The sequence below is a fragment of the Echinops telfairi genome, unplaced genomic scaffold (genome assembly GCF_000313985.2).
Source record: "Echinops telfairi isolate 266 unplaced genomic scaffold, ASM31398v2 ScPeMD7_7458;HRSCAF=8496, whole genome shotgun sequence".
Lineage (NCBI taxonomy): Eukaryota > Metazoa > Chordata > Mammalia > Afrosoricida > Tenrecidae > Echinops > Echinops telfairi.
Window position 1 is genome coordinate 36,628,195 of NW_022111358.1, and position 25,254 is coordinate 36,653,448.

A 25,254-nucleotide genomic window follows, 5' to 3' on the forward strand; every position below is an offset into this window, starting at 1 on the left:
GTGCCCCCTTGGGTAGCCGAGGCTGTAATTCTTCAGGGGAGCAGACAGCCTTATCTTCCTCCCAAAGAGCACTTGCTGGGTTTAAACTGTTGACTTTGTGGTTAGCAGTACAACATATAACCACAATACCACCAGGGCTAACGACTGAGTCCAACGTCACTGCCACAGAGACCCAGACAGGTTGAACGGCCCCTGTGGGCTTCCAAGATGGTTACTCTCTATGGGAATAGAAAGCCTCATCTTTCTCCACGGAGCACCCTACTGGTGGTTTCAAACCACTGATCTTTCAGTTAGCAGCTCGACTTGTAACCACTACGCCACCAGGACCACTCACTCCAAATTTCCCATATCATCAAACTGCAGGTGCATTCAAGCAATGCTTGAACTCTTCTTCAGTTGCTTCCTTCATGCATTTCCCACCAAAGTTTTCTTAAATTTTCATCACCCATCTTTCTGTAAGGAAATATATATACATCGATATATCAGAACTTTGGAGAAAGTCTACATAGCAAATTAGCTTCTCATTTAACAAGTGTTCATCTTTGGCCTATGGTAAGTGTTAACCATTGGGTCTTATCGAGTGCTTAAAGGAGCACAGCACTCCTGGTGATATTATTTTCTGAGTCTTTGGCTGATCTGTGACTACCAAATGTAGTTCATGTTCCAAGTTCAAGGGCTTCCTAGGGCAATAGACTAGGGAGTTCCTCTAGTCTCTTCTGGACCAGTATTGGTCTTTTTTTTAATTAAAGGAATATTAGTTTTGGTCTACATTTTCTCTAATTCTATCCAGACTGTCTGCTGTGTCCCTGGTCACAATGGTTAGTAGTGGTCGCCAAGCACCATCGAGCTCTTTTGGTCTCAAGGCAGGCGAGTCCACGGTTGTCATTAGGTGCCATCCAGTTGGTTCCGTCCCACAGCCACCCAACACAACAGAAGGAAACACCTTCCAGTCCTGTGCCATCCTCACAATTGTTCCAGGGCGAGTGTAGATTATGACCACAGTTACCGTAGACTAGTTTCTGCATTGAGTCTTTGGCTTTCTTTGTTCTTATTTGCTTCAGCTGTGTGGAGGCCAACAGTTGTTGCTTAGATGAATGCCCCCAGATGCGATTTTCCATTGTGGTTCTTGAACATTATCTTTAGGAGCAGTGTTATGCCAGTTAACTGAGACATAGTCCCAAAGGCTCTGGTCCTGAGTGCTCAGACCCAGTAACCCGATTCATCACCCATCTCAAGTCCCCTTTCCACTTGGTCTCGTTCCCTTTCACCAGGTGACTGTTCTTCCCGTCACAGGGACACCAGCATGCCCTTCGGGGCCCTGGGGGCACAGTGGTTCCATGCTGGGCTGCTACCCACGAGGTCAGCAGTGTGGACCATCCGTCCCTCTGCAGGGGAAAGATGAGGCTTGTCTGCGCCCATCAAGATTTACCACCTTGGAAACCCCAAGCGCTACTCTGTTCATCAGGTTGAAACCTACTTGATGACAGTATATCTTGATGGGAGGCTGCTAGACACTCGGTCCTATGACTTTCTGGCTCCCTGACTATCAGTTACTGCTATGTTGGCTCTGACTCCTGGGGACCTTGTGAATCAAAACATATGCTCCCCAGGGTGATTTTTCAGTTGTGACTGCCAGTTCTTTCTTCTGAAGCACCTCTGGATGGTCCTGAAACGCCGACCTTTCTTTTGGTAGGTGTTGTTGACTCGATTCTGACTCATACCGCGACACTCTGCACAACAGAATGAAACACTGCCTGTGTTCTCCTGACACATGCCCAAAATACGTGAGACGTGGGCTCACCATCCTCGCCTCGAATCGGCATTCCGGCTGTGCTCCTTCCAAGAAAGATTTGTTTGCTCTTTTGACAGTCCAAGGTACTTGCAATATTCTTCGTCAATACCACCATTCAAACAAGCTGACTTATGTAATGTCCAACTCTCTCATGCACATGAGGGGACGGAGAACACCATGGCTCGGGTCAGGTGCACCTCAGTCCTCAAGGTAACACCCTTGCTTTTCAGCACTTTAAAAGAGGTCTTGTGTAGTGGAGTTACCCAAACGCAATGTGTTGTTTGACCTCTGGACTGTTGCTTCCATGAGCCTCGATTGTGGACCCAAGGAAAACAACGCTCTGGGCAACTTCCACCTTTTCTCCGTTGATCATGATGTGACCTACTGGTCGAGCTGTGACCATGTGGGTTTGCTTTACAATGAATTGTAATCCACTCTGAAGGTGGCAACCTTTCTATTAGCAGCTCTTTGCACCACCCATGGGGAAAGTTAAAGCCTTTTACTCCCCAAGAGTTGCAGACTCAGAAACCCACAGGGGCACTTCTACTCTGCCCTCCACGGTCTCTCTCTCTCTCTCTCTCTCTCTCTCTCAGAGTCAGGAAGACTCGATGGTGGTGAGAGTTTCGCCCATGGGCACTCTACCCTTCCCAGCAGATGCGTCCTTATCTGTCTTACTCTTGGGCCTTTCCTCTGCTCCGGGAGCGGCATGAAGCCCAGCTACCTTCTGGCTTCAGAGAACAGACTTTCTCTTCGAATTCCCAATTCATTTACCCCCTTCTCTCACTATCTTACAGCTAAGTGTTAATTTCCTAATATTTGTTTGACTTCCACCTTGGTTTCTTGTAACTCCGGGTCTATTTTCCTTTTTATCTCGGTTCCATCCTACAGATGGTGGGTGTAGTGGGGCCGCTAACTCTGAGGCCAGCAGTTTGACACGACCAGTGGCTCCTCTGGAGAAAGATGAGGCTGTCTCCTCCCTCCAAGATCTACAGTCTTGGAAACCCATGGGGTGGGCCGGGTGGGGGCAGTTCTACTTTGTCCTACAGGGCCGCATGGATTGGACGGCAGTGAGTTTTGAGTTTATAGATGGTACATTCTCTTAGTCCTCATTCAGCTCCGTCATTGATGTATTGTCTCTCTTGTTGCTTGTGCGAAATGTGCCTGAGCACTTGAAGCCATCCCATTTCAAAACCAGCCTGGCACCAAGACCCACCGACTCACTCCCTTAATTCACCATCTTTCTCCATTCTGTTGCCTTACACTTGGGGCAGCTCCCTCTCTCATCCCATCTACTGAAAAAATCCCCTGTTTCTCAACTAGCTTTCTCACAGCACAATCTTGCCTCCTCTCTCTAGTCCCATCCCGCACCCTCCGCTCCCATTATGCAGCGACTACAGGGCTGGCCTCCCTGGTAGACTGCCAAATTGAAGTCTAACAGTGAGTCGATGCCCCCGCCCCTGAGATAGTCCTTCGAAAGCCAGGACACCTCAAAGTTCCACTGAGAAGTGAAGACAAGGGGCTGCGGAACAGAAGGCGCATTTCCGGAAAATCACCTACCTGATAGAAGCTGCGATAGGTGGTGTATGCCAATCATTTGGCCCAGAACACTCATGCTCACTTCCAAAGGCTGATGCAAGGGAGTAAGGGAAATCTAAGTTTCCCTTTAAACCCGAAGAATGTACCAGACCTCCAGGAAGTAGGAGACACAGGGAAACAGCCTTTTCACCAGAAGTCTTTATGTTCCTCTTGGTGGAAAATAATGCTCGGGGAGAGGGTGAGTCCATGCACGTCTATAGGAAAGAGCTCCGACCCCCTCATTTCTCAGGAATGCCTTGGAGACATCCGAGGACATCTGAAGTACATGACCCCAATGTTCCCGCAGGAGAAACCAGCAAGAGTCCCTGAGGGGTTTGCCCTATGGAACCCCCTCCTCGCTGTTGCCAAATGTAATCAACACACCTGTTATCTACAGGGGCACTGCCTTGGCGCACGATAAAGCGTACCGAATGGGAAAGGTTCTTGACCTTGGGCATGCCTATTTGCACAAGCACGTAGTAATTGTTATCCGTGGTACTTCAACACCCCAGGCGCAAACTGACCAAGCAGGTACCGGCTGACACAGACTTCGGGGTGGTTCGTGGGCAGATCGGGCCCAACCCAGCGCTCTCAAAAATCTTATCCCCAAGGAGTCATGAGTATGTGTTACCATCCTTAGTTCTATGAGAATAGATTGTTTTCAGTCCTAAGAACAGATCTTGGAAAAGAGGGAGGCACACCCGTTACAGCAAGTGCTCAGCCATTCAAAATGGACCCAACAGGCCCCACCAAAGGCAGATCATGTGTGAAACTTGGTGTATCTATTTCAATATCATCTTGGCCATGAAACCCAGATGGTGCTAAGCAAATTTAGCAAGGTGCCGAAAACAACCCTTCAGCCATAGTTCAAAAGGACGCTATGGAGAGAATCAATTTTTCCAGCATCCATCACTCCTGAAGACCTTTATTAATACGTTTCGTATTTCATTTCAAGATTTCACTCCAGCTTTGACATGCCAACTAAAGTGATGCGGAGTTAATAACACACCCGGAACAACGGCAGGGTTCTGCTTTTCTTTGAACTTGGTAGGAGCGATGCTAAAACACGTCACCACCAAGTGGCCCTCTATTTGGTTTTCACCCCGATGATGTATCCTTTGATGGCTTTGAGTTGATGCTTTTTAACATCAATTTATTAATCCTGATGGGCAGAGCGAAAGATAAATAAACCTGCTCCAGAAAACGGCTTGCGTATTACAAAGGCATTTCTGACATTTCTGATGGCCTCTTTGAAAGGCTGGTAATAAGGAGGAAAATTTAGCTGCAGCTCTGTGATGTTTATATTTTATAGGTCGATGTACCAGACAGGATGAGCCCTCGTGGCAGAATAGGTTAAGATTTGGGCTGCTAATCATAAGGCCAGCAGTTTGCCCCCACTCTGCAGGATAAGGCTTTCTACTCCCGCCAAGAGTCTTGGAAACCCACAGGGTTACTAGGAGTCGAAATCAACTCCATGAGCTTGGATGTACCAAATAAGGAGCCCTGGTGATGCTGATGGATAAGAGTTGGACTGCAAGGTCAGTGGTTCAAACCTCTTAGCTTCTCCTTGGGAGATAAATGAGGCTGTCTGCTCCTGTAAAGATTTACAGCTTTAGAATTGGCCGTGGGAGGTACCAAATGGCTGTAATACTTTGTGGGCTATAAAAAGACCTTCAATAGGTATTAGTGAGGAAATACCATTTAAATATGATTGTGCAGTTTAATATTGTTCAGAGCGAATGGCTCTCAGAAGAATTGATCTCAGCAGATCAAGGTCAGCATCCGGTAGGTAACAGCTGACACTGCACAGCTAACACCCAGAGCCTGTACGCAACCAGAGGGGCAGGGGAGCAGGCTTTCAGTGCACCCAAAGGAAGGAATTGTTGTCCAACCACAGCCACTGGAAATCATTAACTTCTTTTCCATAAAGTCAGCTCCTTTCATCCTCTTGCCCCACTTTTTCTTTCTTTAAAAGACTGAAATATTAGCTGAGACTTTGTCCTTGAAGAGGTTTCTCAGATAGGTGGCATCCATGGATCCGTAGGGAGAAATCCATTTTACAAAGACGAGGGTGGAGGATTCACCTGTGCTCTTCTCAGAGCTCAAGGGCATCATTCGCTTTACCAGCAAGCAGGCCAGCGCCCTGGAAAAGTTAACAACCAACCTTCCAGGCCTGAACGATGGAGGAGCTCATTAGTCAGTGGTTTCCCTTTGGCAGAATCTAGTTCCAACGTGCATTTTATCTGCACGGGCTCTTCAGTGCTGCCAGGCGCTCGTGACCGACATCTCCGTCTCTTTGGGCAGGAGGACAGGACTATGCTGAATTTGTCTGACCCTAAGATGCAGTCCATCCTACGCATTTGGGGTGCTGCTGCGTCAATTCTGACTCCGCGTGATCCCAGGTGACAGATGAGAACTGACCGACAGGGTTTTCTTAGTGGCCACCTTGACAGAAGCAGGTGGCCAGGCCTTTCTCTCAGAGAGCTGCTGGCTGGGTTTGAATGGACAACCTTTTGGTAGCAGCCAAGCACTTAACCTGTGCACCACTAGGGCTCCTTCAACAAGACTCCACTAACTGTATCCCCAAGGAAGGAAGGAAGGGGGAAAATGCTGCCACTTACAATGGTAAGACGCCACAGGCCCTCTGATGAATCCCATTATTGGGGATGTTAAACCAAGAAAGATCATCAGCACCTTAGAGCGGAAGAAATAAGGACACACCAATAATAGCGTCGTGGGGAGCACCTCTTCCGAGCCTTTTCCCCGATTAATTCACTTAAGGCTCACAAGTCCCCTCTGAGTAGGAACAATGACTGCACCCATATTACCGGGGCATAAAGAAGTCAAGTACCTGGGCTCTACCCACCGGGGTGGCCGAGCAGAAGCAGACCTGGCTGGTCTGACGTCAGTGCTTACAATCTGGATCCCTGCCGTATGGATCAAGAACCCGGAGCAGCCTCTTGGAGCAGAGCGGTGCCAAGCAACACCCCCTACAGGCGAGTGAGGGCCTGAGAAGGCCTGGCGCTGACATTAGGCAGGAGACCGCGAGGCTGAGGGGCCAGGGCCCAGGCCCCAGGCCCCAGGCTGGGGACCACTCCTTCTCCCACCCTGAAGAAGTGAACTCAGAAGGGCCATGTGACGTCTCATCCTCATTGACTGGTGATATCCCATAAGCAGGAACTACGGATTTCAGAAATCTGAGGATCTAGCCCAGTGGTTCTCAACCTTCTCAATCGTCATGTAGATACCTGATATGCAGGATGTATTTTCATTGTTACAAATTGAACATAATTAAACATAGTGATGAATCACAAAAACAATGTCATTATATAGTGTGAACTATTGCTTTCTAATGACAAATAAATAACATTTTGTCTTGAAGCATGGTGTAGCCTGGGTAACAGTCTTCATGCAGGGTACTCGTATGTGGGCGTATCTGCATGTGGACGGACCCGCCTGCAGACGGATAGAGGAGCGGTGTCTTGGTTCCTAAGACCATCGGAAATATGTGTTTTCCTGTTGGCCCTAGGTGACCCCTGTGAAAGGGTCGTTCAAACCCCCAAAGGGGTTGCGACCCACAGGTTGAGAACCGCTGATCTAGCTAGCACCTTCCCTCCAGACGGTGGATGGCTAACAATCGAACTCTGAAGTGGTTCCCGCCAAGACAAACGGACAATCAAGGGAAGGAAAGAATTACCACATTTGGAGCCGGTCCTTTTCCCTGAATCCTCCCCATGTGCTTCCGGGGCAGGTGTTCCCCTCCCCCCATTTCCTACCAGGGGAAGCTGTAGAAAGATGAAGCCCCGTTATCCTTGGACCGCAGAGCTCTGCTTTGGTCCCTGTGTGGCCCAAAGCTCCCGATTTCTCTGCACATCATCCTGCTAAACATGGCCTGGCCGGCTGCTAGCCTGAGGTAGAGTCCTGGAACGCCGCATTCTAAACGCCAAGGTTGTCGGTCGTATCTGTCCTGAGCAATCCATCAGTCCAGGTATCGGCAGCTGACCTTGACAAACGTAAGTATGAGGCTTTAAGTAAAGAAACAGGACACCTGTGCCGGGTAGTTTTTTCCCCCTTAAGTGAAGAAGTACTGTGTTCCCAAAGTCCTCAGGTCCCTCAGAGAAGGGAAACAGCCAATCATTGGGAAACAATGGGTGGCGTTCAGATCAGATCACAGGAAAGGGAAGAAGCTCGAGACTCACAGAGCAGAAGAGCGAGGTGAGTATTTTACTTAAAGCTCAAAATAAGCACGTGCTTCTATTTTGTCATGTTTGATTCCAATTCTGTCCCCTCCTTTTCTTGACCATTTCTAACAATCATTTTATTGGGGGCTCTTACAGATATTCTAACCATCCATAATTCAATTAGATGAAGCAGAATTGTACAATTGCTGCCACCATCAGTTTCAAAACCTTTTCTTTCTTCTCGAACTCTTTGATACCGGCTCCCCTTTGTTCCCTCCCTCCCATCTTTTTTAATTTTTAAGAAATGAATTTCATACGTAAAGTCCAAGCCTATTATTTTTTACTTTCCAGGTTGATGGCTACCATAAATTTGTTGTGAATCCATTCTATATTTTAAATAGCCATTGTGTTCTTAAAAACAGTATGTAAATGCATTGAAAAATCATATATTCTGCAATGATTTTAATGGTTTTTAAAAACAGGCTTATTTTTGAATATGTAGTGAGCTAGGGATTTAATATTGCATTTGTTTATATGATCTATTAACTTAGTTCCATTTCCTCAGAATTTCACGTTTCTCCCAATGATTTGAGACACCTTCTCTAAAATGGACCCATCCCTCACAATCCACTGAGTCCTGCTTTTATCTTTGTGCCAATACACCAGTATACTAATAAGATTTTGTTATCTGACACTATAAAGCTCTCCTCCTTTTTCTTTTTAAATTTTTTCCCCACTACTTTTGGTCCTTTCTTCTTCTATTTGTTTTCTGTGATCAATTTGTGACAATCTTGTTGTGGTTCTGATTGGATTTTCATTTAATTTGGAAACTAAGGACAAGAATTCACTCTTGATAGTACTTGTTTTCCCATCCAAGAACATGGAATACTTTACCATTTGTTTAAGTCTTTAGTTACGCTCCTCAATAATAATTTTCTCTATGAAAGTTAGATTTGTCCTTAGGTACCTCATGGGTGTGTTTATATTGTTAAGAGGCTCTTTTAAAATGATATTGGCTAATTGATCATTACTGATCTATGGGGGCATGTATATTGATGGTCTATCTAGTAACCTTGCTGACCTCAATACTCATAGGTCATTTTTAGATTTTCAATTTAGACACAGTTTCTAAAAAAAAAAAAAATCTTCGGTGACTTTCCTTAAACCACCCACTATCTTCCTTTTCTTTTTCTTTCTATTAAAAATCAGTATAATTTAAATGTTGGTCTTACAGAAAAATTACTAGAACACAAATCTTTCGATTCCAATTCCTAACGCGGGGTCCATTTCCTTGGTCATTCCCCTTCAGAGCAAGTTGCAGACATTACATCCCTGAGCCCCTTAGTCCCTTAACAGGGACTCATGATCACAACCAGGAGAATTAAGAATGATACATGATGTACTATTATTTAATCTGCAGCTTGGATTCAAACTTTGCCAAGGTTGACCTAGTAATATCATTGTGGCCATCCCTAAGCTCCATCAAGTTCAGAGCCAATTCAGGAGCATACACTACACTTAGTTGTCTATCTCTTTAGTTTCCTTTAACCCAAAACCAATGCATCAGCCTTTATCTTTCATGACCTTGACATTTTGGAGAGTACAGGCCCGTTATTTTATAGAATCCCATCAATTTGTGTTTGACTGATGTCTCCTTAGGATTAGATTCAGGATAGATAGATAGATAGATGCAGGAATGCCACTGAAGTGATGCTGGGCCCTTCTCAGTAGATCGTATCAGGAAGCCCTTGACAGTGGTTTGCTCCAGAATGTTAAGGGCACTTGGGTCAGGCGATGCCCACCATGTTTCCCTGTTGAAAACAAGGACAGTTCTCTTTCTACTGAGTAAGCAATTGGTGGGGAAGATGCTTGCAGAGCATGCAAATGACCTGTTTCTCATGAAACCATCACGTTTGAACCAGTTTTAAACTTTTTGGCACACCGAGGTGTTCTAGGCTCATCCTGTCCTGTCCTTGCCTGGTTCTGGAAGCTACAGTTTCTCCAAGAAGCCCTTGATTGCTTTTCGTGGGAAACAGTGCAGAGAAAACAAGATCTGGTCATGGGAGTACTCGTTGCTAATGAGACGTCATTGCATCTAGGTCCATTATAGGGGGCAGGCCTACCCGTGAGCACAGTGCAGGAACACACACAGCATCTCTATCAAAGCCACAAGTTCATACAGATAGCTCCACTTTCCAACACCGACGTTGGGAAGTATGGAAAGGGAGAAAGCCTTTGCGTCTTTACAACTCCCTTTTCCAGAAGTAGGAAACTTGCCTCCTATTATCCTCATTAAGGGGCTCTGGTGCCTTCGGGGTGGCAAGTTCGGCTGCTCACCACAAGGTCAGCAGTTCAGAACCACCAGCAGCTCTGAGAGAGAAAGATGAGGCTTTCTACTCCCATGAAGAGTTATAGTCTTGGAAACCTGCCGGGACCGTTCTCCCCTGTCCTGTAGGGTGGCCATGAGTCAGAATCAACTCTAGGGCTGTGAGATTGAATTTTTATTATCCTTATATTTGCTCATGTGCTCAAACATATACACTCTAGCTGCAAGACAGCAACAACCAAAATCCTGTCAGTAGCACTGGCCATCAAGACACGCTATGGTTTAGGGTTCCAACTCGTTCATCGTTCTCTTTGTCTTTGGATTCGGTGAGAATACTGAGTTTCAAGAGTAGTCTACTCCCTACCACCCTATTTATTTTATTCAGTTAAAATATCCTTAGGTTCGTCTGTTTGCGTTCTTATAGGACTCTCTAATCCTTGTTATTTCCGTTTTAGTATTTTGAGTGCACACAACATTCACAAGGTCCCAAAGGTCACACTCTACAAAAAGCTAGACTCCGAGAAGTACGACTTTTCTGTCCCTCTCTCCAGCGGTGCTCACCTGCTCCTGTGAGCCACCAATCTCATTGGTTTCTTTTTACAGAGGAAGCAGATATATGTGTTTCACATTCCCCTTTTTCCTTAACCAAAAGGAGAAATCCAAGTGAAGAGTTGCAAGTCCGCGCGCTGTCATGATGTAGGAGCCTGCTTCCGGCCTTACAGAGAGTGCTGCCGACGGGAGCAGCCTTTTCCCTTTGTACTGCAGTGTCTGCGCTTCTCTCGAACCTGCCGGCTAGGAGAGGTCCCAGCAGGCATTCTCGTCTTGTCCCTGACTTGGTTGAATCACGTGTTTTCCATCTAGTCAGTGAGCACACACCTTTCTGGGCATCTCCTAACTGTCAGAGGGTCTGGAGACAGGCATGGACATGAAAGATGCTGCCTGCCCTCACAGAGCTTTGAGCTGGTCGAAGAGAGAGACCGTGAGATGGGCAGCTATGCTACATCATATTCGGTGCTGTGGTTGGGGAGGCACAGAGAGGGCCCACGGAGGCAAGGCACACAACCTGGGCCGGAACCCTTAGGAGAGAGGTACATTTAGGAACGTCATCAGATCCCCTCCGTCTGCCTCTTCAACACTCCAGCACACATCCCTGAGCGTGAGACCACCAAGAGAGAAACTTAGCATTTCTGAAATTCAAAAGGATCCCCTCTGTCCATATCTCTTGGGCGGATAGGATCACCGTTGATGTGGCTAAGAGTTATGCTTAGGCTAACTTTTTCTGTTTCGTGAATGAAATCAACTGAGAAGAGATGACAGACAACTCCTGCCTCACGGCTGCCAAAGGAAACGTCTTCCATGACCGCGACATGAGTAAGTTAGTCGACGTCTCTTTGCAGCACGTAAAACCTCCTCGTTTTCCCTAGGAATTTGTAAAAGAAAAAAATACATAGACAATACATTTGGGGGGGGGTAAGGCCTATGAGAGAGACAAATTATATGACCCCTTCATTCATAAACAGAAATAGAGAGAGTAGAAACAGGTCGGCGTATTTCTACAAAGAACAAGGACGTTCTCCTACAGACCACAATCTGATGATCACACGGGAGAAAAGGAATACCGATGTAATACTATCGCATACATTTACCTAATGCGAGGGGGCTTTCAAACGTTTGTGGGAGAATCCCATTTCCCATGAACTTTCTGAAGGTCCCTCGGATAGGGTTCGTTTTCCCATTTCCCCAATTGTCCCAGTGACAGACCTCTTGCTCCCCGCTTCCTCATCCCTGCTTCCAAAATGCGAGAGTCAGTTAAGGGCACGGCACTACCTGTCATTGTGCAATTCCCTTCATCTCCGTCAGTCTAGGGCAGGGCAGGTATAGGTGTGGTCTGCGATGGCAGGCTCGCTCAGAATGCTGGACAGCTGTTTTCTAGACTGTCCTTCGATTTGCCTTTGTCTAGTTGTGTCCTAATGAGTGATTTCCGGTTACATTTTTTTTGGGGTGGGGGCAAGGATAATCCACAATGCAAGGTACATCAGGCCAGTCTGACTTATTACCGGTGATGCCAACTGTGTTTGACAGTGTCCCCTACCTAATCTGTGGGGTGACACTTGGTGATGGCGTGAACACCCCGTTCCTCAATATCGCTTCATGTGATGAAATGGGTGTCCATTGATGATTCTTGCTTGGGGCAACTATCTCACTACAGCAGTCCCACAGTGGACACCCAAGCCTTGAGACTCGAGGTTGCTTTTTCAGCTCTGACCTCCAGTTTCCCAAGAATAGTCCAGTGTCGTTGCTTTGACTCCACTCCTTTTGACCAGGCTGGTTATCTGTCTTCTTAACTCTTGGTACTTACACATAGGGAGGAAGGGCTTCTGGGGACTGATCACAAGCCCGTGAACCAGGCCTAGACGAAGGCAATGCACTGCTCAAAGCTGCATCTATCACTCCTAATCATCTCTACCAATATATTCTAGTTTCCTCTGAAGGCAAAGGACTCTGTACAGCATTGGTTCTCAACCGGTGGGTCACGACCCCTTTGGGGGGTCAATGACTCTTTCACAGGGGTCACACCGAAGACCATAAGAAAACACGTATTTCTGGTGGTCTTAGGAACTGAGACACCGCTCCTCTATCCATTTCTAGGCAGGTCAGCCCACATGCAGGTACGCCCACATATGAGTACCCTGCATGAAGACTGTTACCCATGTTACACCATGCTTCCAGACAAAATTTCATTTATTTGTCTTTAGAAATAAATAGTTCACAATATATAAATACATATTGTTTTTGTGGTTTATCACTATGTTTTAATGATGTTCAATTTGTAACAATGCATATCAGATATTTACATGATGATTCATAACAGTAGTAAAATGACAGTGATGAAGTAGCAACAAAAATAATTTTATGGTTGGGGGGTGACCACCACATGGGGAACTGTATGAAAGGGTCGTGGCATTAGGGAGGTTGAGAACCACTGCTGTCCAGAGATAGTATTTTGTATTATTTCTCTGAGAATAGAAAAGCTAGCCCTCATGCTGGACAGACCCCCCTCTGTTACTTGTGTCTGTACACCTGGTTTTTACATCTAGCTCTGAGGTCAAAACTTGGGCCACAAATAGAAATGGAAACAGCTTATGGGATCAAATAGATCCGCTTTCCATGGCCCTCAAAATGACACCATTAGATACAGACTGAGCAAGGACAATGACTCTCCACTTCGTGGAACTGACAATTGGTGTGTTTTGTGCAAACTTCTTTTTAGCAGGTCCTGACTTATTAGAGAAAATTGCAGATTTTGTAGGTGGCTGGTTATAATAACCCAAGGTTAAAAACAGAACGACAGAAGTTGAAGAGATCGTGTCTAAAAACAAAGCATGCTCTTTTCTTTTCTTTCTTTTTCTAAAGGTTTGCACAGAGTGAATTATTGAAGGGGGTTACTCTGGAAAAGAAGTCCAAAGGGCCCTTAGCTAGTTTAAAAGGCCTCTTTTCTTTCTATAATCTTCAATTAAACCCTTCAAGGAAAAGCAGCCCAAGATTCGGGTGAATAAGGGTGCTGCAGTCCTCACAGGCACCCCGTCTTTACAAATGGCTGTATTTTGGAATAAGAATGATTTCCTGTTGGATGTGATGTGAGAGGGAGAAAAAAATACGGATGACCTCCTATGCCTTTTAATTTCAGTACATTTTGCAATGTGTTAATAAATTATTCGATTCTTGTTTGCCCTCTTGTTTTAAATACCATCACTAATCCTGATAATATGACAACCTGCGTGATGACTGATACAACAACAAAATCTTCTTTTAAATCGTTTTATTGGCTTATAATGCATATACCATATAATTCAGTAGTTCGGTCATATGAAGAAGAGTTGTAATCATCACCACAATCAATTTTTAGAACGTGCGGTTTTCCTTTCTTATACTGATTGTTGTTGGCTCTCCGTCCCCGCCCCCCTCAACCTCCCTTGCCATGCCCCTGGTAACTCGTTAATCCAGTTGCCGTCCTTATAGACTTACCTTGCAACAACAAATTCTTAATAGATGCAGTTTGTCATTCTTAGGAACCATTAAGTCGGTTCTGACCCATAACCAGCAGAACAAAACACTACCCAGTCCCGCGCCAGCCTCACCATTGTTGCTGTGTTTGAGTGTACATTGCTGCAGCCAGTGTCCATCCAGTTCCTTCAGGAGCGTCCTCTTTTTTGCTGACCCGCTACCTTACCCAGCATGATGTCTTTCCAGGGTCTGGCCTAAGCTGATGGAATTCCAGGGGGAACGACTTGCGATCTCGGGATGCCTTCTGGCTGTCTCTGGAGCACAATGCCAACTGAGTCAGCCTCAGAGCATTACGACAGTTACTGAGTTCATGCACAGGGGACAGCCAGAGGAAGGAATCTCCTGGAACTCTCTCTCGGGCAGACCTTTGTAGCTGGTTAGAGAAGCAATTTAATCAAAAGCCAAGCACAACTCCTTGGCTGAAATGGAGGCTTAACCAAGGAGTTGGATAATTATCAGAAGTTAGACCTGAGAGCCCTGGAAGGTGCTTCTTAAGACCAAGGTACCCTTCATCGGAGCATCTTGAGTCTTGTCTGTCCCTCCATCTCCCAAGAGAAAACCCAAACCCAGCTCACTGCCTCTGAGTCAATGCTGGCTCATAGCGACCCCCGTGGGTTTCCGGCCTGTAACTGTTCTCGGGAGTAGAAAGCCCAGTCTTTCTCCCGAGGCGCTGCTGGCGATTTCAAGCTGCAGACCACGCGGAGTGCAGTCCAATGCGTACCCATTACATCACCTGGGCTCCTCTATCTCCCTGGATAGCCTTGCGCCTTCCATGTTTGATCATGACTTAGACCTCTGTCTAGACCCCCGACTCACACACTCATCACTTGACCTGCCATTTCTATTTGGAAGTCTCCCTGAGACCGTCAATGGATTGTGTCCAAAACGGAGCTCTTGATTTCCACCCAGAGCCTGCTCCCCTCCGCCATTCCTCACCATGTCAGCGGCACTACCACACAGCCCAGGCCAACCGAGGGTGCTAGAAAGCCTCTAGCTCACATCCACCCAACAGAACACCCCAAAAATATGTGCACCTCTCCGTTCTCTGACCGCGGCCATCTCGCCACCCCAAGCCATCATCAGCTTTGGCTTGCATGATGGCAAGCACGTGCCCGTCAAACTTCCTGCTTCTATTTCTTGCCACCCACCACCCATTCTCGCCAGAGAAAATATTTGAAAACAGAAATCACCTAGCGTAACGGGGACTCTTAGACTGGATGCTGCCCCAAGGCCAGGGCCGTGAATGGGAGAAACTGGTGACACCTCAATCAAGTCCTTTCGTTCACAGCATTGTGCTAACTTCCTACGTTGTCAAATGCGATGTGGTTACTTAAGATGTTAACCTTCGGGGAAGCTACATGAAATGCAGATGGGAATTCTATGTCGCAGCCTTGTACTATACTGTACGTCTAAAAGGATTACAGCAGGGCAAGAAGCAACACCACGCGACACTTCACGTCACTCCTTTGTTGAGACTCCTGTGGTGGCCCACTGCACTAACTCTTTCCCATGGCCTCCACATCTGGCTCCTGCTACTTTTTCCAACTCCTTTTCTGCCACCAGGCTACCTTTCCTTAGGACACTGTTCGTGGTTTTCTGCCAGTTTCTGGAAGAGGCCCGGCTATGTTAAGTGTGGGCCTTTGTCCTTGCTGTCACTGGGCCTGGACAGCCTGTCGGGTGGCTGGCTCCTTCCCAGACTACTCTGGTCTCACACAGACACGTCACCTCTTCAGAGGGGCTGCTTCCTGAGCCCCCTGCCCCAACCCAATGAACACTGGGAGTTGGCCACTGGGGATCAGAGCGTGGTCCTCTGGAAACAGGGCTTTTGCTGGCTGGCTTTCACAGTTGGCTCACCAGGTATTTCTTCCTAACTCACTTTAGTCTAGAAGCTCCACTGACGCCCCGTTCACATCATAGCTACACGTCTTCACTGGCAGGCTGGAGGTGGTTGCTTTTCAGGTACTGTCAGGACTTGAACCTACGTCTCGCTCATGGAAAATGAGCCACCGACCACTGAGCCATCTCAGTGAGCACTTACTACAGCTGTACATTTCTCTTTGTTCACTTGCACGTTATCCTCATCCTCCATTCCATGAGTAATGGAGGAGTCGTCTGTCTTATGACCATGCCCGCCAGACCTCCCAAACTGCCTGGAACACAGTCGGTGGTGTTTAGATATGTGCTAAACAACAAAATCAATCATTCACAAACAAAACCAGAGGCTCATTGGGAACTCGCCACCAACAGTTAGTCCCAGGTACTACGGTCATAACAGGAGCAACACCTAACACGTGCCCAGCACATCAGTCTCTCAAGTGCATCCCTATAAGTGGTCCTCGGTGACTCTCCAGTGAGCTGGAAGCAGTGTCGACTCTAGTCGTTGACAAAGAAAGCCGAGACTCCAGCTGGAGAGGGGAACTGATTGCTCTGAGTCAGAACGGACTCGAAGGTACCTAACACCAACAACACGCAGCCAGGCTCTGGGTCTTGCTTTTTAGATTCTAAATCCCATGTCTCTTTGTTGCAATAGACCTGAGCTAGAAGCTACATTAAGTTGCAAATATTTCTTGTAGACCGTTTCCAAGGAGAGCCCTGTTAAGAGCAGCGCTTGGCGCGTCCAGGAACCAAAATGGACCTTCTTGTGGGGGATCAGGATGTTTCCTTGTTCAGGGTCCCCCATGGTTGGGACTATGTGGCTAATGAGCACAGAGACGGGGCTCTGAGGCCCTATGCTTCCTGGGGGTGGGTTGGTAGTGAGTGTGGATATAATAAACGTGCTAATTTCAGGGGTATGAAAAAGCGAAGAATTTGGAGAACCTGGTGTCCTAAGGATTCATTGTTGGTTTGGAGCAGGCCTTAAATATTTCCTTTACATCTATAGTTCTCAGCCCAGGTGGCCCTTTATAAACTGAGGAAGCTTTCAGAACCCTAAGGCTTAGAGCCCACCTCACTCAAATTAAACAGAACTCATTCAAGCGCCCTCCACCTCTCACCATCTTCTAACACATCTTCAAGAATGGTCGGGGTCCTCCAGGTGACCTTAAGTGGAGGCACTGTGGTGGTGCAGCGGGTTAAGTTTTAGGTTAAGTTTTAAGACCTGCTGACCACAAGGTCTTAAGTTTGAACTCCCAAGATTTACAGGCTCGGCAGCCCACAGGGGTAGATCTACTCTCTGCTTTCAGTTGGCAGTGACCCTAAGGGAAGACACTGTCAGGTGTGGCTGCAGGGGTGATCCACTGGGCTCTTAAAAACTAAACACTCTCCGAGTTGGAGAATCCCCATTCAGTGTGAACCAGGGCTTTCTTTACCTGCTTCATTCTACTTTCAGCCCCTACTGAGAATTTGCATTTCCGCCCCAGGTGTACTGAATCCCAATCTAGTAGTGATCCCCAAGTGATTCTTTCACATCCCCAGCTGACTCTGCCACACATGAAAAACTCACTGCCATGGAATCGACCTTATAGGACAGAGAACTGCCTCTTTGGGTATCTACTCTTTATTGGAGTAGAAAGCCAAGTCTTCCTCCCGCAGAGTGGCTGGTAGGTTTGAACTGCTGACCTTGTAGTTAGGAGCCCAACCTGTAATTGACTGGGGGAACTGTTACCATGCGCATTCTGACTCAGCCTATCTGGGATGAGCTGCACATGCGTGCCCCCAGATTCAGTCAACTGGGGTGCAAAGGCAAAGTCTCAGCAGGGGGTCACACTGGAATGAGCCAGTTTAAGCCCTGGTGTGAACCACATGCTAGAAGGAGGGTGTGGCATCCTGAGGGCTGGCTGGCTTCCAGGAGACTGCATCCAGGGGGATTAAATCAGATTCTACAGGGTGGGGGTGGGGGAGTAGGGATTGGGGGGCAGACACAGGCCTGAGTCCTCGTTAAACCTTCTCTCACGAATCTAAAGTGCAGCCAAAGTGGCCAGTCACTGCCTACATGCAGGCTGTTTGGTTTGGAAGAGGAAGTCAAGGCAGGCTGCCCCCCATTAACCCCGGCGAACGCCAGTTACCCGGTAGCAAAAGGCACAAACCACGCAGTGCCAAGCTCTGGCTCGCCCAGAGCTAGATTTATGGCCTCGGACAAACAAGTGAACCTCACCTTGGCACCGTGCCGTCCTCTCCAGCACTAATTAAGCCCTAAATAATTCTCATCAGTATGTGGATAAAACAAATGGGCCTTGGTTAAAGGCAACTTCCCCAGTGTGTCCTGGTTAATGGGATGACTGTTTGCAGGTTTCCACAATCACAATATACTCGTGATAAACAAAACAAAAACTCATGGCCATCGAGCTGGTGCCGACTCCCAGCGACCTGGTAGGACAGGGCCCAACCGCCCTGTGAATGTCGGAGACTGAAACTCTTTCAGGAGTAGAAAGCCCCATCTGGCTCCCACTTTAAGGAGAAGGGGAGATGCATGTCTAGTCATTCTGTCACTTCTATTTTTAGGCATTCTGCCACTGGCTAGCTATATATTTCAGTTCCAGCTATTGGGTCATTGTGAAAAAGATTACTTCTATGGGCAATGATGCTAGGATGACTACATGTTTTCTACTCAACCAGTATGAGGACCACTGCCGTCTTATTGCTTCTTATCGCCATTGATTTCATTAAGGTTTTTGTCAGGAACAGCAGAGATAGCGGGAGGGACAGTGTCTGGACAATGAGGCCATGCACCTAGACGTTGCAAAGAGGCCGAGTCTATTAAAGGAGCTGCCAGAGGGGGCTGGGGAAGAGTCATTTCTGCACTGCTTTCTTTAGTAACACTGCCTCCCACCACCACCCCGACCGACCCCGCCTGGGCCTGAAAAGAAGCCGGCTAGCACATACCTGGTACTGAGGGCTCTGGTTTTTTGTTTTTTGTGTTAAATAGTTTCACATCGAAAACATTTCCTACTCTGATCTATTAAAAGTTGACTGTTGTAGGTGAAAGCTTACATAGCGGACTGAGAATTTTCCCATCTAGGAATTTTCCCACCACAGCGTGTTCCACAGCATGAGCTACGTGAACTTTTCACCACGGGTCAACGCTCTCCTGATGTTTACTCTTGGTGTTCTGTTTCCACGGCTTTCCTGCCCCTCCTTAGTTTCACATCTTTGAGGTGAATGGTGGCTGTTTGGGGCCATGTACTCACGGTGGATAGGGCTTGTTTTACAAGCCAACCTGTTCTTCGGGGGAAAGGTGAGTGCCCGGAGTGGCTCATGTCCAAGCTCAAAGTGTGTTTTTGGGTGATCATCTCAGATGTCCCCTTAGTCTCTATTAGTCCAGGAGGTCTGGCCATTTTTTTTAAATTTTTTTTTTTAGGAAGCGGATTTTTGGTCTATATTTTTCTCCCATTCTAATTGGGACCTTCTAAGGTGTCCCTGGTCAGATAGTAGGTACTGGTATCCGGACCAAACCTAGTTCTTCTGATCTCAGGCTAGAAGAGGCTGCTGTTTTCAGGGGGGCTGCCATATTTTCCTAATCAAATGCACCCACATAAATCAGGTGTGCACACATATAATGGACATAGGAAACCGACATAGAGGGATGTGTGGCTTGAGTAAAACAAAATAATATGGCCTGACACGTGCTATTTGCACAAAATTACAGTCATCTCATGGGCTACATTTTCCCCTTGAGGCCTCAGTTTCCTTCACGCTCCTGTACACCAGAGGGAGGAGACCAGTGGCCACGTGCAAGCCTTTAAGACCCCAAATGCTGCTCAGTAAACTAAGATTGAACATGATCTTGGTGAAATAGGCCAATTGATCGAGTTGTCCCATGGCTCCATGGCCCCAAACTTTCAAAACCCAGAAAACTAACCCCACGTGGTGCTAGATTATGTCTGGATAATATTGATAACTTGGCACCCTATGAAGTTTATTAATATATAATCATTTTCTCGATATAACCTCATTGGATGCACAGTTGTGAATAGATATAAATTTGTAGCACACTTAAATACGTATACATATATGTGACAGACGGACCTGTGGATGCATGCACACACTCACATAGAGTTTCTTATACACACATTCATACGTTTACTATAGAACCACATGCATGTATTTTATTGGTTGATATGGTTGCTGCAAAATTATGTGACAGTCTACATATTATGGTTTATTTACCAAAATTATGCCCTTGTTCTTGTGTACTTCTTAGTGGCCTCATTGTCCTTGGCCAAGTTGTACAGACTTCAAGCACATTGAGTGCTCTTTCCAATCGCCGAAAATACCACACATCTGCTATCTAGAAAGCGGTTCACCCTCTGCCCGCCTGCCCACGCCTGATAAACATCAGAGTATTGCTTTCTGTGTGTGCACTTATTTTGTTCAAAAACTTTAACTAGGGAGAAAAATGTTTCTTGGGCTCCTCACTAGTCTTCTAGTTGCCTCCCTGTCACTGTGCGCCCCTGCCTCAGTGGGTTTAGCCACTAGTCTCGTGTGGACAGGCACTTAGCTTGCTTCTATCTTTGGACTATTGTGAAGCACACTGCCACGTACACAGGTATGCAGACGTCTATTCCGCCGCTGTTCTACTGTCTCTAGCACATCGACCTACGAGTGGGGCTGCCGGATCGCATGGTGCTTCTACTGCTAGGGCGGTGAGGAAGCCCCACATCGTTTTCCACCGCGCTTGGACCACGCACCAATGCTCACAGTCAGGTGACAGAGTTCCTGCGGGCTCTGGTTCGGACGTCTGGACGAAATCAGCCGATGCTGACTCGGCAACGCTAAAGGCTGGGGTAGAACTGCCCCTGGGGGTTTCCAAGACTGGACCGCTCTCCGGGAGTAGAAGGCCTCCTCTTTCCTTCCTGGAGTGTCTGTCTGGTGGTTTTAAATTGCTTGCGGGGACTAGACTAAAGTGTCTTTTAGTAATGAAAGTATTCCTTGTCATTTTCATATTTTGATTTAGAACAGTGGTTCTCAACCTTCCTAATGCCGCGGCCCTTTAATCCAGCTCCTCACGTGGTGGTGACCCCAACCATCAAATTATTTTCATTGCTACTTCATCATTGTCATTTTGCTACTGTGATGAATCGGGAGACCCCAGTGAAAGGGTTGTTTGACCCCTGAAGGGGTCGCGACCCACAGGTTGAGAACCACTGATTTAGACCATTAACAAATCTGACTAAAATTGGATAAAGCCCTTCTCCTCAGCCTCCCTCGAGGATCAAGCTGGGGGTGGGGTGGGGGGCACTCATCAGCTGCGGCTAAATATGTAAATGAGAGGCAGGAATCTTCAAAAGAAGAAGCCTGATCCAGGGAGGACGGGCCCACCTGGCCTAGTAGCCTCCGAAGCAAGACCTGGCCAGGAACTTGAGCAGAATCAGAACCACGTGTCGGGTCGCTGCGCTGCAGCCAGGTGGCCAAGTTTGGAGTCGGGAGGGCTGGATGTTGTTACGGATTGAATTGTGTCCTCCCAAAAGCTGTGTTGACTCCGTGGTTAAACACTCCGACGGGAACGGAGAGGAGGATGGCTCAAAGACTTCCCTAGAGGGCAGCCTTGGAGACCCATGGGGCAGTTCTACTCTGGCCTGTGGGGTTGAAATGAGTTGGAATCAGCTGGACGGCGATGGGGGGGGGGAGCAGCAAGGAGGGGCCGAGGCAGATGCCCCAAGAGGAAGTAAAGAACAGGCAACACAGGCGGTCTCAGCGTTACTTGGCACAATGGGTAGAAGGAGGGAAGGCGGGTTCCAGTAGCTGGCATATCTCCTGGAGGATGCATGCCAACTGTGTTGATGAGGCTGCGGCAAAGAAGTGCCCGGGACTTCGTGTCTCTCTTGTGAGCCCGTCTGAGGTTCAGAGTCCTTGCCCTTGGCATGAGCAGGGGCAGGGCCTCCTGACTCGAGCGTAAACCACCTGCTATCTTAAATTCCAAGGAGAGCAGGGCAAAGAACTAAGGGCCTGGCAGGAGGAGGTGCAGGATAATAGAGGTTACGCACGAGCATTTTGTTGGATCTTGGAATAGAGCAGAGGGTGGAGGAGAAGCCCGCACTATCTTTATCCTGCCGACCCATGAGGATCCTGAGCACTTGGCCTCTCTGGGCCTCTAGAAACGGAGAGCTGAGAGGCACACAGAAGCGTGATAACAAGGGCATCTGTGTGGAAAGGCTAAAGAGGAACTATATGTTTCTGAAGACCACCACCACCTAATCAGTTTCATCCTTTTCATGAGGGTCTGCAGCTCTATCTGGTCAAACCCACTTCAATTGCCCCGAAATGGGCAATTACTTAAAGATGTACATTTAAATATGTAATTCTGTGTAGCCATAAACAATCATATTGAAGAAAGGCACTTCATTAAACAGAGCATACTTCATGATTCAATTTGGGGGGAAATGGTTAAAACCTAAATTCATTTAAAAAGTCATCTGCAACATGAACCAAAATACGAATGACCATCATCTTTGGGTTCGGAGATGATGCCTGGCTTTTCTTTTGTTCACCTACTCCACCCCCATCCTCTTGTTTTCTTTTCTTTCTTTTTTTGCTCTTTGGATTTTCCTACTTTTGGTAGCCATTTATGGATTTTTTTCAATCACAATAAAGAAAAAAGTCACCATTTTTAAGAGGGTTCAAGTTGAAGCACACATGCCATGGTTCTGGATGCTGTGGTAGGTCAGTGTCATGGGGTTTTTGAATGTAGTGGGAGGAGAGTACCCCTGCTGGCTGCGTTCTTTGCCTCTCTGGAAAGTTCGCGGAAGTCTGGAGAAGGCTTATGGCTGGGACAGCTGCTGGGGAGATCTAGCAGATGGTCAGATTTTGAGACCTAGATCGTGGGTGCTATTCTGACTTCACTGTTTCTAAAATAGAGGTTATAATTGCCCCCCCTATCCCCACCCCCGGCAATAATGGGCCAGAAGTCTACATTTTCAGCTTGGGAGAACACGTGGACTCTGTTGAACCACTCAATGCTGCCGTTGTAACACAAAGCGACTACAGACAGTATGTACACAGAGAAGGGAGGCTGGGTGTGACTAAAATTGTGTGTGCTGACCCTGGTACACTCCAGGTTTCCCATCATAGTTTGATAAGCTGAGTCAAGTCAACCCCGTATCTAGATGGGTCTAAACTAAGGTGACCAGACGTCCCGATTTTTAACAATTTTTCCTGCGTCCCACGCGTTTTAAAAAAGTCCTGATTTTTGGAAAGAATGCACGACAAGCTAGGGTATACGGTTTTCGGCTGCCATGTGGATATTTCGCCAGGATATGAGTTTCATCAGTGGTGTCCCGTTTTACCAATGTTAAAATCTGGTCACCCTAGTAAATTGAGGGTGGTTCCTAAAAGCTCTTGCCAGTCTGCAGGGTGGCAGGTGAAGGAAGCCCTTCAGGACTGTGTTTATGTTTTCAGTCATTTAATGCTCTTTTCCCCTCAGCCAAATTGTGACCTGCAGCGGTTGAAAATCCGTGGGCCTCATACCATGTCATATAAATGAAAGGTGTTTGATTCACCTTTGAGGAGCCTTGGTGGCATGGTGAGTTACACAAGGGGCTGTGAACTGCAAGGTCAGCAGTTCGAAGCCAGCAGCCGCTCTGAAAGATGAGGCTTTCTGCTCCCATATCGATGTATAGCCTCAGAAAGCCAAAGGGGCAGTTCTTCTCTGACCTGTAAGGTTACCATGATTCAGAATGGACTCCCTAGCAACTGGTCTGGAGACACACCTTTGTGAACCCCGAGTGAACGAGTGGCTGCCCTCTCTCTGTCCCGCAGCTGGTATGAAATGCAGTTCCCAAGGGAGAGCCAACATGAGAGCCAACCGAGCTCTGTCCTTGAAGGTCCCACCTTGAATGGGACGCCTTGTGTCTCTGAGGCTGAGAGCATTCACCTGCACAAAACAGCTCGCGAGACCGGCCACGATGCCCGGTCACATGGCCAAGAATCCCGGCGCCCAGGCCCCTGCTGTGCACACTGGCCCTCCACCTAGGCAGGTGTCCACACCGGAAGATAGTCCCATGTCCACTGCACAGACAATACCCACGGCTTCTAGAGGGCATTGATCCCTGACCCGGGAAGGACCGTTTTTGAAGATGTTTCCAGAGCATCTCCACATGAAGAGCCACAGAGTCTTGGCCAAAGCTGGCCTTTCTGGCCGGTTTCCCCGTTCTTTTCAGCAACTCATTCCACAAGCCTGAAGGGTCCCAAGAGGATGGTGCCATGGGCCCGCCGGTCCCCCTGGGGCACACTGCGCCTATTTTGCATTCCTCTGCCTTGGTGGAGTCACCCAAGGGAGCACCATGATGGAAAACTTCTCTTGTTCCTTTTGACACAGACGCAGCCTTCATCGCTCTCCAAATGCAAAGCACAAGGGCGAGACAGGAAATACTGCAAGGTCTGCGACTTCTGGACCCAAGCTCTTTTCTTCCATGGCTGGTCCCTCCGGGACACACAGGCCCAGCCTCAGGAGGAGGCTCTCAGCAGATCCCAGGATTCACTCACAGAGGAGGGAATGTTAAAGGGTATGCCTCCCACAGAGAGAGTCTAGGGGCAACAGCCAGTCAGAAGCAATACTCATTGTGAGGATGGTCCAGGACCGGGCAGTACTTCCTTCTGTTGCACACAGACAGGGTTGCTAGAGGTTGGAATCCACTCAACGGCACACACAGCAACACTATACAAAGTACTCTGCTGAAATGGATTCAGGTGCCTGACGGGCTAACTACGTCCCAGGGACACACCTTGATGTGGAAGACAGGGTGCATGAGGGGGTTTTGAAAAGGTTAAGGGAAAATGTCATTATCTCTCCATGTCCATTTCCCACGAACTTTTTGAAGCCCTCTTCTACGTGTGGCGATAAGCATCGCCCAGAGAATACAGATGCACACATCCATCTGCCTGCATTCATGTTTCTAGGAGATATGAACAGTCACTGAGAAGGTGGGTGCCCAAACCAATGATCAGATACCAAGTCCTAGAATTCTGGGTCCCCCATCAACCTACGCACCTCCGAGTGACCTCACTGGCAGCCACCAAGGCGCCTGCAGAAAGCACATAAAAATAGAAGCCAGAAAAACTCGACAACAAACTAATGGCAGGGAGATGTTCCCAGAGACATAACCCTGAGAAGCCAAAGCCCAGAACGCGTCAGAGGTCCCAGGCACAGAGCTTCTGGTGGCCCGGGCGGCCCCAAGCAGGGCTGGGAGAAGACACGAGCATCATTTAGAGCAAGGGCGATTACTCACGCTGTTGTTGCTTCCTTTGTTGTCCTCGTACTTGGTTTCTATATGGATGGAGAATTTCGGCAGAAAGGAACACTGTGGGGAAAAGAGAAGTGTCATTAGCTTAGCCTTTTGCATCTCTGCATGTGCGCGCCCACCCTCCATGCATCTGCATGC

General features: G+C 47.6%; 1 protein-coding gene across 4 annotated transcripts in view; it reads right to left on the reverse strand.

Annotated features, from left to right (window-relative positions):
• The window catches only part of PITPNC1 (phosphatidylinositol transfer protein cytoplasmic 1), a 302,891-nt gene that overhangs the window by 75,108 nt on the left and 202,529 nt on the right, over positions 1-25,254 (reverse strand). For all 4 annotated transcript variants that reach the window (XM_045299352.1, XM_004707282.2, XM_045299353.1 and 1 more), the window contains one exon: positions 25,102-25,173. In XM_045299352.1, the coding sequence (XP_045155287.1) occupies positions 25,102-25,173 (72 nt within the window). The remainder of the gene's footprint in view (positions 1-25,101; positions 25,174-25,254) is intronic.